The following is a 16,423-nucleotide window of genomic DNA, read 5'->3' on the forward strand; positions in this document are numbered from 1 at the left end:
GGTGTGGCTCAAGGTCATCTATGGGGTTTTAACAATTGGTGTTGGGGGATGAGACCACCTCAAATCACTGCTGATCTTTTTTTTATTCATTTCATGAGGTATGGGCATCGTTGGCAAGGCCAGCATTTGTTGCCCATCCCTAATTGCCCTTGAGAAGGTGGTGGTGAGCTGCCTTCTTGAACCGCTGCAGTCCATCTGGTGTAGGTACATCCACATGCTATTAGGGAGAGAGTTCCAGAAATTTGATCCAGCGATAGTGAAGAAACGGCGATATATTTCCAAGTTAGGATGGTGCATGGCTTGGAGGAGAAATTGCAGATAGTGGTGTTCCCATGCTTCTGCTGCCCTTGTCCTTCTAGGTGGAAGAGGTCATGTGTTTGGAAAGTGCTGTTGAAGGAGGCGTGGTAAGTTGCTGCAATACGTCTTGTATATGGTACACTCTGCAGCCACTGTGTGTTGGTGGTGGATAGAGTGAATGTTTAAGGTGGGTGGATGGGGTGCCGATCACGTGGGCTGCTTTGTCTTGGATGGTGTTGAGCTTCCTAAGTGCTGTTGGAGCCAAATTCACCAGTCAAGTGGAGAGTATTCCATCACATTCCTGACTTGTGCCTTGTAGATGGTGGACAGGCATTGGGGAGTCAGGAGGTGAGTTACTCACCGCAGAAATCCCAGCCTCTGACCTGCTGTGGTAACCACAGTATTTAATGGCTGATCCAGTTCAGTTTCTGGTGAATGGTAACCCCCAGGATGTTGATAGTTGGGGATTCAGCGATGATAATGCCGTTGAATGTCAAGGGGGAGATGGTTAGATTCTCTCTTGTTGGAGATGGCCATTGCCTGGCATTTGTGTGGCATGAATGTTACTTGCCACTTATCAGCCCTGAATGTTGTCCAGATCTTGCTGCATGTGGACACGACTGCTTCAGTATCTGAGGAGTTGATCACAGCAGTAATTACCATTATCTAACTGAAATACACTTCCATCATAAGCAGTGTGTGTGTGCACACGTGGGTGTGTGCATGTGTGAGTATGCCTATGCATGAGCTGTGTTTGTATGTGACTGGGTGGAGTTGAGGGATATGGGGAGAAGGTGGGTAGGTGCGGTTGAAAGATGTGGAAAGAAGCTTGGAAGATGAGGCTGCAGAATGTAGACAGAAGGTGGGTAGGTGGAGTTGAGGAATGAGGAGAGAAGGTGAGATGGTGGACTAGTTGAGTGTACTGCAAGTTCCTGTTCCTAATAACAGTCAGGTATCCCTCACTCTACCATTACCATCTAGCCAGGGGACCAACCCTGGTTCAATGGGAAGTGTGGGAGAGTATGTCAGGAGCAACACCAGGCTTACATAAAAATGAGATGCCAATCTGGTGAAGCTACAACTCAGGACTACATGCATGCTAGACAGCATGCAATAGATAGAGTTAAGCGATTCAACAACCAACAGATCACAACAAAGCTCTGCAGACTTGACACATCCAGTGGTGAATGGTGGTGGATTATTAAACAACTAACGGGAAGAGGATGCTTCATAAACATCTCCATCTTCAATGATGGGGGAGCCCAGCACATCAGTGCAAAAGACAATCTGAAGCATTTGCAACCATCTAGAGTCAGAAGTACTAACTAGATGATCCATCTCAGCTTCCTCCTGAGGTCCCCAGCATCACAGGTGCCAGTGTTGAGCCATTTGATTCACTGCACATGCTATCAAGAAAGGCTGAAGGCACTGAATACAGCAAAGACGATGGCACTCTGACACCATCCCAGCTATAGTACTGAAGACTTGAACTAACTGCACCCCTAGCCAACCTGTTCCAGTGCAGCTACAACACTGGCATCAACCGACAATGTGTAAAATTGCCCAGGTATGTCCTGTCTATAAAAAAACAGGAAAAATGCAATCCGGCCAATTACCAACCCATCAGCTAACTCACAATCATAAGCAAAGTGATGGAAGGTGTCATCAACAGTGCTGTCAGGTGGCACTTATTGAGCAATAACCTGCTTATCGATGCTCAGTTTGGGTTCTGCCAGGGCCACTCAGTTCCAGACCTCATCACAGCTTTGGTCCAAACATGGATGAAAGAGCTGAATTCCAGAGGTGAGGTGATAGTGACTGCACTTGACATCAGAACAGCAGTTGACTGAGTGTGGCATCAAGGATCCCTAGCAAAATTGGAGTCAATGGGAATTGGAGGAAAACTCTCCACTGGTTGGAGTAATACCTAGCACAAAGGAAGATGATTGTGGCTGTTGGAAATTAATTATCTAAGCCCCAGGACATTTCTGCAGGAGTTCCTCAGTGTAGTGCCCTAGGCCCAACCAGCTTCAGCTGCTTCATCAATGACATTCCCTCCAACATGAGGTCAATAAGAGATAATCTAACAATCTCCCTTGACATTCAATGGCATTACCATCATTGAATCCTGGGGGTTACCATTGACCAGAAACTTTAACTGGACCAGCCATATAAATACTGTAGTTACAAAGGCAGGACAGAGGCTGTGAATTCAGTGGCGAGTAACTCATATCCTGCCTCAAGAAAGCCTGTCCACCATCTGAAAGGTACAAGTCAGGTGTGTGATGGAATACTCTCCACTTGCCTGGACGGGTGCAGCTCCAAAACCACTCAAGAAGCTCAACACCATCCAGGACAAAGCAGCCCACTTGACCAGGACCCCATGCACTACCTTCAACATTCGTTCCCTCCACCACTGGCGCACAGTGACAGCAGTGTGTGCCATCCACAAGATGCACCGCAGCAACTTGCCAAGGGCTGTTAGGCAGCACGTTCCAAACCTGAGACTTCTACCATCTAGCAGAACAAGGGCAGCAGATGCCTGGGAACAGCAGCACCTGCAAGTTCCCCTCTGAGTCATAGAGTCATAACGACACAGAAGGAGGTCATTCAGCCCATTGAGTCCATGCTGGTTTTCAGTAGAGCAAACCAGTCAGTCCCATTCCCCCACCCCATCCCTGCAGCCCTGCAAGTTTATTTCCCTCAAGTGCCGATCCAATTTCCTTTTGAAATCATTGTTTCCACTTCCACCACTCTCGTAGGCAGCGAGTTCCAGGTCATTACCACTCACCGCGTAAAAAAGTCACACATCATCCTGACTTGGAACTATATTGCTGCGTCTTCACTGGCTGGGGCAAAATCATGAAACTCCCTCCCAAACAGCACTGCAGGTGTACCTACACTACATGGACTGGAGCATTTCAAGAAGCTGGCTCACTACCACCTTCTCGAGGACAATTAGGGATGGGCAACAACTGCCTGCCTTGCCAGCAATGCCCATAGCCCATGAACAAATGAAAAAAAAAAAAATTTGTTGATGCTCTCCGCTTGCTGCTGTGCAGGTAAATAGCATTTTGAAATGGTCATTGTCAGTAGTTCTTAGGCAGGAGGGAATGAGAGAATAGATGAGATGTTTGAAGCCATTAGCAAGAGCAAAGCTGGGTGCAGACGGGAATCGAGGGGCCTGTTGTTTTTCTTCATTCCTCATTCTGGTGCTGATGATTAAAGTAATTGATTAACCATCTGCCGCATCTCTCTCTGATATTTGTGGCTGGTATTTGACAGCAAATAAAAGTGTAATCAGTACCAAGTAGTGAAAAGTAAATTGGTACCAACAGGATCTTTCTTTCCTGAACGCAGTCTGTTTCAGGCACAGACCCTGGACACCCCTTTTGACTCTTGTATAACAATATGGTGGGTGGCGTTCTTCCAGCTCAGAATGTGCACACTGCCCACTATATTGGACGCTTTTGCTACCTGTATTATGGCCGTTATCAAAATCCCAAGACCGCAGTGATTGAAATCCGGGCCTGCAGGTGGATATAGTCATCACGTCAGGTTGGATTTGAAACTGGAGTTGAATTTGAAAGGATAGAGTCTAATCCACTTGGGCCAACTATCTTACAAATCAATTGGCCTCAAAACGTCCTTGACAGAGACTTCTCCCTGATACTGAAACATTAAAGCCTGGATTTGTTCAACATGTCCCAGCGAACAAAAATAAATATGAATTCCTTTTTCACCACTCCAGGTAGATAAAATGCGCATGAAGTTTTGAACTTAAAGTAATATTGATGATGGATGAATACAGATGAGAAGCTATATTGTACCAAACTCCCTGGAGAATTCAGACTTCATCAAATGCAAAGTACAATGTTTTTGCAATGCAGAATACGAGGTAATGGGTTCGCAGGAAGACAATTATATTCAATGCATATCAGAACCTATACCTGCTCATCTAATCCATTAGCTGACTTGGAAGTTCAGAGAATGTGAGTTGTGCCCCCTGACAGGTAGTGGTGCCTATTCCAACCTCACATAGGGTCGCCACACCTCACCCCTACATTGGGACCCCATACCTCATTCTCAGATAGGGACACTACGCCTCACCCTCACATGGGGATCCCACATGCCAGCCTCACATAGGGACCCCACAACACTTCCTCAGGTACCCTACATCTCACCCTGATATAGGGACTCCACATGCCGTATTTACATAGGGACCCCGCGTCTCACCCTCACATAGGGACCTCACATCTGCTCCTCACATAGGGATCCCATATGCCAGCCTCTCACAGGGACCAACACCTCATCCTTAGAAAGGTACCTCGCATCTCACCCCCACATGGGAACCCAGCAAATCACACTCACATAGGGATCCCATGTTCTCACTTAAGGACCCCACACCTCACTATCACATAGGAAATCCACACCTCGTCCTCACATAGGGAGCACACACCTCAGCCTTACATACAAACAATGGAAGCATATCCTGTGGTTAAACTTTCAATAGAGTGAAGGAATAGGCAGTCCTTGGGTACAGATCTAAGGTACAGGAGCATAGATCTAGGGTACAGGTACACATCCATTGCTACAGGTGCACAGAACTAGGTGTACAAGCACAGGATTCAGTGTACCTGTACCCCTAGATCTAGGTATCTGCACCCTTAGATCTGTGTAACTCTTTGTGTTAAGAGTTATTACAATATGAAATCCAATCCACAAGGGGCTGTTGGAGCCCAGTCAGTTGCAGCTTTTAAGGCAACTAGAGAAACACCTCAAGGGAAAATATTAAAGGGTTTGATGAAAGGGCATGGGATAGAATTGGAATAGGCATCCCTAGATTGGGCTAACACAGGCACAGGCCGATGGGCTGAATGGACTCCTATACTTAAATTTCTCTGATTTCTTCCATTGGTAAAAGAAAGACGAAAATGCAATAAATGCTGCAATTGTACAGAGAAAAGGTAGTAAGTTCATGTTTCAGGTGAAGACCTTCAAAAGAACAATTCTCATCTGCAGTGGTAGTTGATGAATCTATGAAATGTTTGGCCTAATTAAGCTGATCTCTCCTTTACCCTATCTCGCCCATCAAAACCCACCCCTCTCATACCCTAACTCTCCCATCAAATCACACCCATCTAGTACACTAACTCTCACATCAAATCCTATCCCTCTAGTACCCTAACGCTCTAATTAAATCCAGTCATTTGAGTACCTTTACTCTCTAATCAAATCCAATCCCCCTAGTACGTTAACTTTCTCATCAAAGCCCATTCCCCTAGTTAACTAACACTCTCATTGAAATTCATCCTTGCCTTAACAGGTTTTTCATTCACATGAACTGTTTAATTGCTGAAGGAAAATAAAACATTGACATTAAACATATAAATTGTAACTAAATTATCTAATAGTGTAGAATCAAATTGGTAGTATTGTGTGGCGTTATATAGTGGCATCAACTAAAAAAAAAAAGAAAATAATTGGCATCGACTGTGTTCCCATTCACTGGGGGGCGTCAGTGTGTAACAGAATTCCCCATTCACTGGGGTCAGTGTGTAACCGAATCCCCATTCACTGGGGTCAGTGTGTAACAAAATTCCCATTTAATGGGGGTCAGTGTAACCCCTTCCCCATTCACTGGGGCCATTCTGTAACAGAATCCCCTACACTCTAAGAGATGACCCAGAATCCTCTGTATAAACATTGACCATTGATGGAAAACCCCCTGCATTCCTTACACAAACATTACCCCTTTAAATTAATGACAATACAAGCTGGCCACTGCTGAGAATTTAATATATAGAAAGCTATTTTTGAGCAAAAAGAATCACAACCATCTGGTCAGGTGGGCAGGAAAGTGGCAATTGGAAGTCAATCCAGGGAAGTGTGAGGTAATGCATTTGGGGAGGGTAAGCAAAGCAAGAGAATACACATTAAATGGTAGGATACTGAAAAGTGTAGACAAGCAGAGAGACCTTGGAGTGCACGTCCCACAGATCCTTGAAGGTATCAGGAGGACAGGTAGGTAAATTGGTTAAGAAGGCACATGGAATACTTTCATTTATTAGCTGAGGCATAGAATATAAGAACAGGGAGGTTATGCTAGAATTGTGTAAAGCATTACCCTAGCTGTAGCCAAACTACTGCGTGCAGTTCTGGTCACCGCATTACAGGAATGATGTAACTGCACTGGAGAGGGTAGAAAGGATATTTACAAGAATTGTGCCAGGACTGCAGAATTTTAACAATGAGTAAAAGATTCGATAGGCTGGCGTCGTTTTCTTTGGAACAGAGGAGGCTGAGGGGAGATTTATTTGAGGTGTATAAAATTATGAGGGGCCTAGATAGACTGGCAGCTAACAAAAGAGAATGTCTTCTATAGGCATATAAATAGTAGATGGATAGTAAGAGGAGGGGTGGGGCCGATTAGGGACCAAAAAGGAGACCCAAGCATGAGGCAGTGGGCATGGTTGAGGTACTAAATGAGTACTTTGCATCTGTTTATACCAAGGAAAAAGAGACTGCCAAGGTTGCAGCAAAAGGGGAGGTAGTTGAGATACTGGATAGGCTAAAAATTGATAAAGACGAGGTACTATAAAAGTTGGCTGTACTTAAAGTTGCTAAGTCACCAGCTGGAGGATGGGATGCATTCAAGGTTATTGAGTGAAGTAAATTTTAAATAAAGTAATTGCAGAGGTCCTCCCCATAAGCTTCCAATCCTCTTAAGATATGGAAGTGGTACCAGTAGACTGGAGAATTGCAAATGTTAAACCCTTGTTCAAAAAAAGGGTGTAAGGATAAACAGCAACCACAGGTTAGTCAGTTTTATTTTGGTGGTGTGAAAGCTTTTAGAAATGATAATCTGGCACAAAGTTAACAGTCGCTTGGACAAGTGTGGATTAATTAAGCAAAACCAACATTGATTTGTTAAAGGCAAATCGTGTTTAACTTAATGAAGGCAATGCGGTTGAGGTGGTGAATATGGACTTCCAAAAGGCGTTTTATAAAGTGCCACATAATAGGCTTATCAGCAAAGTTGAAGCCCATGGAATAAGTGGGACAGTGGTAGCATGGATGTGAAATTGGCTAAGTGACAAGAAACAGAGAATAGTGGTGAACGGTTGTTTTCGGACTGGAGGTAGGTATCCAGTGGTCGATACTCGGACCACTGCTTTGCATGATAATGACTTGGGTGTACAGGGCACTATTTCAAAATTTGCAAATGACACAATACTTGGAAGTGTAGTGAACAGTGAAGAGGATGGTGATAGATGTCATAAGGACATATTCAGGCTGGGGCAATGGGCAGACATGTGACAGATTAAATTTAATGCAGAGAAGTGCAAAGTGATACATTCTGCTAGAAGGACGAGGAAAAGCAATATAAACCAAAGGGTAAAATTCTAAGTGAACAAAAAACCTGGAGGTATATATGTGCACATTATTGGAGGTGGCAGGGCAGGTTGAGAAATCAATTAAAAAGGTATATGGGATCCTGGACTTTATAAATATAGGCAACGAGTACAAAAGAAAGCAAGTTATGATGAACCTCTATAAAACACTGGTTTGCCTACAATTGGAGTATTGTGTCCAATTCTGGTCACCACATGTTCGGAAAGATGTGAAGGCCTTCGAGAGGGTGCAGAAGAGATTCACTAGAATGGTTCCAGGGATGAAGGAGTTATGTGAATAGATTAGAGAAGCTGGGGTTGTTCTCCTTAGAGAAGAGAAAGCTGAGAGGAGTTTTGATAGAGGTGTTTAAAATCACCAGAGGTCTAGACAGAGTAGATAGAAATAAACTGTTCCCATTGGTGAAGGGTCACGAACCAGAGGACACCAATTTAAAGTGATTGGCAAAAGAACCAAAGGCAATTTCAAAAACTTTTTTATGTAGCAAGTGATTAGGATCTGGAATGCACTGCCTGAAATGGGGGTGCAGGCAGATTCAATCAAGACTTTCAAAAGGGAATTAGCTAAGTACATGAAGAGAAGTAAATTGCAGGGCCATGGGGAAAGGGTGGAGGAGTGGACCTAGCTACATTGCTGTTGCTGAGAACTGGCATGGGCTTGACTGGCTGAGTGGCCTCCTTCTGTGCATGACCATTCTATGATTCGATAAATCTTATAGGGTAAGATGCTGTGCCATCTTTCTCTCTCTATCTCCATTCCTATGAATCTCACAGTTCCCATGTATCTCTCTCATTGCTATATGACTGATGAAGCTGTCTCTTGCTCTGTACAAGTATCTCATTGCCTCTCATACAATTCAGCCCATGAAAGGAAGATGAAATCTGTTCAATTCTATAGCAATAAAATAATTTGTTCAAAAGATTGTGTCCTGTGACTTATTCTACTATAAAATAGGTGACAATCCCAGAGCAGGTACAGCACGGGTTAGATATAGAGCAAACTCCCTCTACACAGTCCCATCAAACACCTCCAGGCAAATACAGCATGAGTTAGGTGCAGAGTAAAGATCTCTCTACACTGTCCCATTAAATACCTACCCCACCTACACCCACCCCACCAACACCCTCTCCACATACATCCACCCTACTTACACCCACTCCTAAACGCATCCCACCTACAGCTAACTCACTCCACCTATGCCCACCCCATCTACAACAATGCCACCTATAATCCCAAGCCCATTGGTCTGTGTGGGCCAGCATCAGATCAAATAGCCCTTCTTCATCCAGACTGTTCTTGTAGTGTGAAATGCAAGCTATACTTTGAGGTGCTGAGTACAGTTATTTCTCAATCCAGGTGTTATAAGCAGTTAGTGGATATATTGGCCCTCTTTTCATATGGGTCAGTGACCCCAAATCTTATAAATGAAGGTGGGCATTCAGGGGGCTCGAGAAGCTAGCATCGCTAATCTGGGCGCATTCCGTCACTGTACTTATATAACTCCATGCAGCAGACAGCAATGAATTATTCAGTTTTGTGTTTGTCAGGGAAATCTATACTATAAGATTGAAGAAATGCTACAGTTAGATCAAGATAAAAAATTTGTTTTTTGTGGAAAACTGCATTTATTGCAATGCATGTTCCTGCTGCAGCAGTAACCAGATCTGGTAATCGAGTATTATTAAAGAGTTAAAGCTTTGTAATCTCCAATGTCTGTGTGTATATATATTTGTGAATGTGCGTGTATGTAAAAATATATATGTGTGTTAATATATTTTTGTGTGTGTATATATATATATATATATATATATATACACACACACACATGTCCGTGAGAATATATAAATGATACATGTATGTGTGTGTACATGCATGTATGTTGTGTGTGTGTGTATATATACATATATATATATATATATATACACACACAAACAGAGCAGTTGATCATGGTAATGAGTTTGCTGTGTATATGGACTTTCCTAAGGCATTTGATAAAGTAACACATAATAGACATGTTAGCAAAACTGGAGCCCATAATTTTAAAGGGGCAGTGGCAGCATGGATACAAAATCGGCTAAGGGACAGAGAGCAGTTAAGTAGCAGTAAACTGTTGTTTTTCACACTGGAGGGAGGCATACAGTGGTGTCCGCCAGAGGTCAGCGTTAGGACCACGGCTCTTTTTGATGTCTAGTAATGACCGAGATCAGGACTTGGGTATATAGGGCATAGTTTTGAGTTATGTGTGAAGTTTGAAATTTGGAAAAGTAGTAAACAGTGAGGAGGATAGTAACAGACCTCAGGAGGACATAGACTGGAGCAATGGGCAGACAAATGGCAGATGAAATTGAGCGGAGAAAAGTGTCAAGTGATACATTTTGGAAGGAAGAATGAAGAGAGGCCAAAATGGAGATGAGAATTTTTTTTTACTCAGCAAGATGTTGTGATCTAGAATGCACTGTAGAAAGGTGGTGGAAGCAGATTCAATAGTAACTTTCAAAAGACTATTGGATAAATATTTAATGGGGAGAAATTGCAGAGCTATGGGGAAAAGAGCAGGGAAGTGGAACTAATTGGATAGCTCTTTCAAAAAAAACTGGCACAGGCATGATGGGCCAAGTGGCCTCCTTCTGTGATGTAATGTTTTATGATTCTATGTGTGTGTGTACATGTGTGTGTATGCTCCCTTGTTTTCAAATCACTCAATGGCCTCATCCCTACTATTTCTAACATCCTCCAGCCACACAAACCTCCGAGATCCCTGTGTTCGCAAAATTCTGACCTCTTGAGCATCTCCAATTTTGATGATTGCAGTATTGGTGGCCATGCCTTCAGCAGCCTAAACCCTAAGCTCTGGAATTCCTTCCTTAAATCTTTCTGCCTTGCCACCTCTCTCTTCTCTAGGCGTTCCATAAAACCTACCTCTGACCAAGTTTTCGATCACCTGCCGTAATGTTTCCTTATATGTCTCACTGTCAGATTTGGTTTGATATTCACATCGAGAAAGCACCTTAAAATTTCACTGTTAAAAATGCTACATAAATGCAAGATGATGATGTTTGTGTGTGTGTTCATATGTATGAACATGTGTGTATCTAAGTATGTGTATCTGAGTGTGTGGGTATATATACTTGGGTGTCTGTCTGTTTACAGATGTGTGTGCTTGAATGAGTGGGTGTATGCAAGTGTGTTTCTGAGTATGTTTGGAGTGTTCGGTTGTATGTAAGTGTGTGTGTATGAGTATATAAGTGTTTGTGTGTGTTTTTGTAAGTGTATGTCTGAGTGTGTGTGTCGGTGAGTCTGATTGTTTGGGTGTATGTAAGTGTGGGTGTGTACATGTAAATGCATGTGTGCTTGAATGCGTGTGTGTGTATGTTGAGTGTGAGTGTGTGCGCGCGGGTTTCCAAAAGGTTTGACTGCTTTTTTTCTCTCTCTGTCTCCCCCCAGTGATGTGATGTCGATGGTTAGTGCACGGAGCATGCCTCTCAGTCCGACAGCCAGGAAACATGAGGAGGAGCAGCAGCAGAACACTTGCAACTGCAGCGAGGGTGAAGAGGAGGAGAGTTTCAGCAGAGAGGACACCATTTACCACACCATCAGGACGAGTACAGCAGCCAAAGCCGGCCACCAAATGGACAACCCCGCGCCCAGCACTGTAGTTATTCGCATTGGGGTACCTGACCTGGAGCAGACGGTCAGTAATGTGCGATTTCGATGTGTAATTGTCCCCTGAAATTGACAGAGATGCAGTTACCTTCTCCGGCGAAGGGGTGGGTCTCACACTGCACTTGCCACATAAAGTAGCGTTCAGGTTTGCTCTGCATGCATGGAACTGGAAGCTGGAGTTTAACCCTTGGCTTGCTGGATTGTCATGTAACAGAGTACATACAGCATGTGTGCAAAACACCTGTGTTGTACCCAGAGAGTGCAAGGTCTAGGAAAGGATGTCTTTGTATTGTGAATATTCCATCATTTTTGTGTTTGTGTGGGGAAGGTGTAATCCATCATTTTGTTTTGGAGTTCCTGACAGCTTCCCATCACTGTAGCTTGGGCTGAGGTAGTTGATTTTCCCTCTTTATTAAACTGTGTGTTAACTAGTGCGCTGGTCACTTTGTGTTTGTAATTCCCTGGTTGGGCAGCTTTTCGCACGTGACGTGACATGACATCTGTGGGAGAATGTTATAACCACTGATGCAAGCAAGGCCAGTACAGTCCGAGCATGGGATTGCAAGGCAATATATATATACAAAGAAACTATTTAAAACATATCGCTGTGGTCTTCATGTTGCAGTGAGCTGCATTTCATTTTACAACAGTTAGGTGCTTCATTCTGTGAATTATCCGTTGTTCAGATTTACCGGGGGGACTAAACAGCAGGGACCAAGACCATGATTCCCCACATGCCACCTGTCAGTGATTTATTTAACCCCTCTCCTCATTTTCTCTCTGAGTTCTGACAGGGAAGGGTTTGATAGTGGCATCTAACGGTGCCCTTCAAAACCTATTCCGAACACTACTTCAGTTCTGACCTGCAAGGAGATAATTATTTAATTCTGGGGAGGAGGGAGCTGTGGGGTATTGTATCTTTAAAGACAGTGATTTCATTTTTTCAATTATCTGGTTTTGCAATTCAGCTGAAACTCTCATCCATGTCTTTGTTAGCTCTAGACTCGACTATTCCAATGCCCTCTTAGACAGCCTCCCATCATCCACCCTCTGTAAACTTGAGCTCATCCAAAATTCTGCTATCTGTATCCTCACTCGTGTGAAGTCTTGTTCACCCTTTATCCCTGTGCTCCCTGATCTACATTAGCTCCTAGTTCAGTAATGCCTCAATTTTAAAATTCTCATCCTTGTGTTCAAATAGCTTCACCCTTCCTATCTCTATAATCTCCTCCAGCCCCACAATCCTCAGAGATGTTTGCGCTTCTCCAATTCTGGTCTCTTGTGTATCCCCCACTCCCTTCATCCGACCATTGGCAGCTTTGTCTTCAGCTGACCAGGCCCTAAGCTCTGCAGTTCACTCCCTAACCTCTCCACCTCTATCTCTTCCTTATAAGACCCTCCTTAAAACCTGCCTGTTTGACCTCCTTATGTGGCTCAGTGTCAGATTTTGTCTGATTATGTTCCTGTTAAGTGCCTTGAGATGTTTTGCTACATAAATATTGTGTTACTTGTGATATAAGTGTAGAAATGGTGAAATTGCATTGTTGTTTATTTTACTGTTGTTTGACACCAACTTGTGTCTCTGGTACAATATAGGGAGAATCATACAGAGACATGAAGTGTTTGGATAGGTGGACAAGGCACATAGAGGTTGAAGGGATAGTGGAACAGGCAGGGTTGCTGAAGAATTCTACAGGCCCTGGGATCCAAGAACATTCAGGCCCCATCCCCACACGATGCTGCCCCCCCTCCCCTCATAACCATTAAGCTGCAGAAGCTTCTAGAAGTTCCTCCAGTACATTTTTCCACTACTGGAACTGCATGTGAGCCTCAATCAGGAATGACAACTGCCCTCCTTCTCCCCAGCACTCAAATTCAAATCACAGTACACTTATGGATTGCAATTAACGGAAACGGCTGATGGTGTGCTGTATGTTTATGGTATGCTGTGTTCAGGCAGCTCCTGGCTACAGGACCTATGGCCCCTATGCACTGTTATGGCCCTGAGCACAGGGCGGGTAAATGTGATGAGAACTGTTTGTTAGTGTGGCGGGCAACCACTGTCATGGCCTGGTTGGGCCAAATGGCCTGTGGCTGTGTTGTCACTTCTACGTATTGTATGTCAATATCAGATGACTGAAACACCAGGCGTTAGGAATTACAAAGTAACCAATTTCTCCAACCCACTTCATTGGTCCAATCACTCACTGTGTATATGTAACTAGCCTCCCCACACAATGCATTTGGTTTGAATAGAGAAAGAATATGGTCCCTACCCTCTGGTACTGTGTTCAAATTCTGTCCAGGGAGAGAGGATGACTGTCTCCTGTGACCAGAATCATATTTAAAGTCCACAAGGCAAATGGTGTAGGCAACGGTTGTCTGAGGTTGGAGTTGCGGCAGTGTAGAGGGAACCTTACTCTGCATCTAACCTGTGTTTAATGTAACAGTGTAGAGGGAGCTTTATTCTTTATCTAACCCATGCTTTAAAGCCATGGGAGTGTTTGATGGGGCAGTGTAGAGGGAACTTTACTTTTGTCTAACCTATCATGTATGCCTTTGTTATCTCTATACTTGACTATTCCACTCCTGGCCTCCTATCTTCCACTCTCCATTAACTTGACCTTGACCAAAACTCTGATGCTCATATCCTAACTTGCACCAAGTTCTATTCACCCCCGTGGTCACTGACTTACATTGGCTCCAGGTCTGTCAAAGTCTCAGTTTTAAAATTCTTATTCTTGTTTTTAAATACCTCCCCAGTTCTGTCCCCACTCATATCTGAAAGGTACTGGGATCAGTGTCATCGATGGTGGCAGCTCTTTGGCATATCACCTCGGTGGCCCTTCTTCCATTTAAACCTAGTTACCCAGAGCGGTATGAAGATAGAACCAAATCATGTGGGTTTTCAGTTGAGTGTTTTGACAATCTGACATTTGTATGGTCATTTCCTGGCAAGTACCAGATTTATTAAACTTAATTTCACAACTTGCTGTGTGGGATTTGAACACAGAATCCATCGTCCAAGACTATGACCACTCGACTCCTGTACCATGCAATTATTCACTTACACCTTGAACCACCAGGGGGAGCCTCTTGATATTGATGATCCAGGTGTGACATCATTGCTGCTGACTCATGGGTATCCATGGCGATCCCTCATGCATTGTAGTGGATTCATTTATTTAAACAAAACAAATTTGGAGCTGAGATTGTCTTGGTTTGGCTGTTTACCCTGTAGGTGTCCTTGATTTTAATGGAAATGTACTGGAGGAGGCTCCTTCTTGTTTAGTTCAGGATCATGAATCTGGGAGCCACACAGTCAGCACTGATCCTCCTCGGTAGACTTTTTCCATTTGGAGGGGGTGTGACCCTGTCCCACTCCCTCTGGAAGGGGTATCTCTGCTGAGTGCCCCAACCTATAGTCCTTGTCCAGTGTCTGCCAACAGCTTCAACTATCTCAACCATCTCCCCTTGACATTCAATGGCATTACCATCGCTGAATCCCCCACTATCAACATCCTAGGGGCTACCAACGACCAGAAACTGAACTGGAGTAGCCATATAATACCGTGGCTACAAGAGCAGGTCAGAGGCTAGGAATCCTGCGATGAGTAACTGTCCTCCTGACTCCCCAAAGCCTGTCTGCCATCTACAAGGCACAAGTCAGGAGTGTGATGGAATGCTCTCCACTTGCCTGGATGGGTGCAGCTCCAACAACACTCAAGAAGCTCAACACCATCCAGGACAAAGCAGCTTGCTTGATTGGCACCCCATCTACAAACATTCACTCCCTCCACCACCGATGCACAGTGGCAAGAAGTGTGTACCATCCATAAGATGCACTGCAGCAACGCACCAACGCTCCTTATACAGCACCTTCCAAACCCGCGACCATGACCAACTAGAACAAGGGCAGCAAATGCATGGGAACACCACCACCTGCAAGTTCCCCTCCAAACCAGACACCATCCTGACTTGGAACTACATCACTGTTCCTTCACTGCCGCTGGGTCAAAATCCTGGAACTCCCTTCCTAACAGCACTGTGGGTGTACCTACCCCACATGGACTGCAGCGGTTCAAGAAGGCAGCTCACCACCACCTTCTCAAGTACAATTAGGGATGGGCAATAAATGCTGGCCTGGCCAGCGATGCCCACATCCCATGAATGAATTTTTAAAAAATCCCTGGGACTTAACCAGTTGAAACTTACTCTCACATAAATTGGCCTCTCTTTCCTACTTCATAGTCAGCACAACTTGTGATTGACTAAAACTGAGGAAGGGGGCCTCTGTAACTCAAGCTCAATCAGAATTAAGTGCTGGTGAATCTGTTAGTTCTCTGAATTAAGTCTCACTGTTATCCCATCTCTCACTAACCTCTCACTCAGCTCATAGACTTTGAACTGGAGTCACTGTTGTTCTGTGAGGAAACAAGTCAGCCATTTTGTGCAGAACAAGATCCCAGAAACAACAGTGAAATCCACGCTCAGTCGACCTGTTTTTGGTTGAGGGAGGAATGTTGGTCAGGCCACCCAAGAACTACCCTAATCTTCTAATATCCCCACAGAATGTTTAATATCCCTCTGAACAGATGGACAGGGCCTCAACTTGACATGTTAATTGAAAGACAGCACCTCCGACAGTGCAGTTCTCCCTTAGTACTACACTGGGAGTGTTGACTTGGCTGAAATGCTTAAAGTCGCCAAGCGGGGCTTTTTGACAGAAAAAGGAGTACTACCAACTGAGCCAAGCAGACCCTGGCACAATGGAGTCAGCAAGCCACATCATGAGGTGTGGCTGTGAAGAGCAGTTCAATGACACATTATGGAGACTGCAGAACCCTCCATTTGGGTGAGTGACTTTTATTAAATGTGACTAGTGTTTAAAGGCTGCAGTAAAATAGAAATTAAAATATAAATAAAGATGACACGTTTATTTAATGCATGCAGACTGCATTGTATAACTAACACAGAAAGACCAGAAGGATATTTTCAGCTTGAAAATTCAGCCATGGACTAGTAACCCTCCTGCCTTTGAGAATCTCGA

At 44.1% G+C, this 16,423-nt stretch overlaps 1 protein-coding gene across 15 annotated transcripts in view; it reads left to right on the plus strand.

The window, feature by feature from the left end:
- Positions 1–16,423, plus strand: part of shank3a (SH3 and multiple ankyrin repeat domains 3a) — a 1,286,992-nt gene that overhangs the window by 160,236 nt on the left and 1,110,333 nt on the right. For all 15 annotated transcript variants that reach the window (XR_010977672.1, XR_010977671.1, XR_010977670.1 and 12 more), the window contains one exon: positions 11,155–11,401. Coding sequence is in view for 12 of the 15 variants with exons in the window: in XM_068059355.1 (XP_067915456.1) it covers positions 11,155–11,401 (247 nt within the window). In the remaining 3 variants the exon portion in view is untranslated. The remainder of the gene's footprint in view (positions 1–11,154; positions 11,402–16,423) is intronic.

This window comes from Heterodontus francisci, chromosome 27, assembly GCF_036365525.1.
Source record: "Heterodontus francisci isolate sHetFra1 chromosome 27, sHetFra1.hap1, whole genome shotgun sequence".
Taxonomy (NCBI): Eukaryota; Metazoa; Chordata; class Chondrichthyes; order Heterodontiformes; family Heterodontidae; genus Heterodontus; species Heterodontus francisci.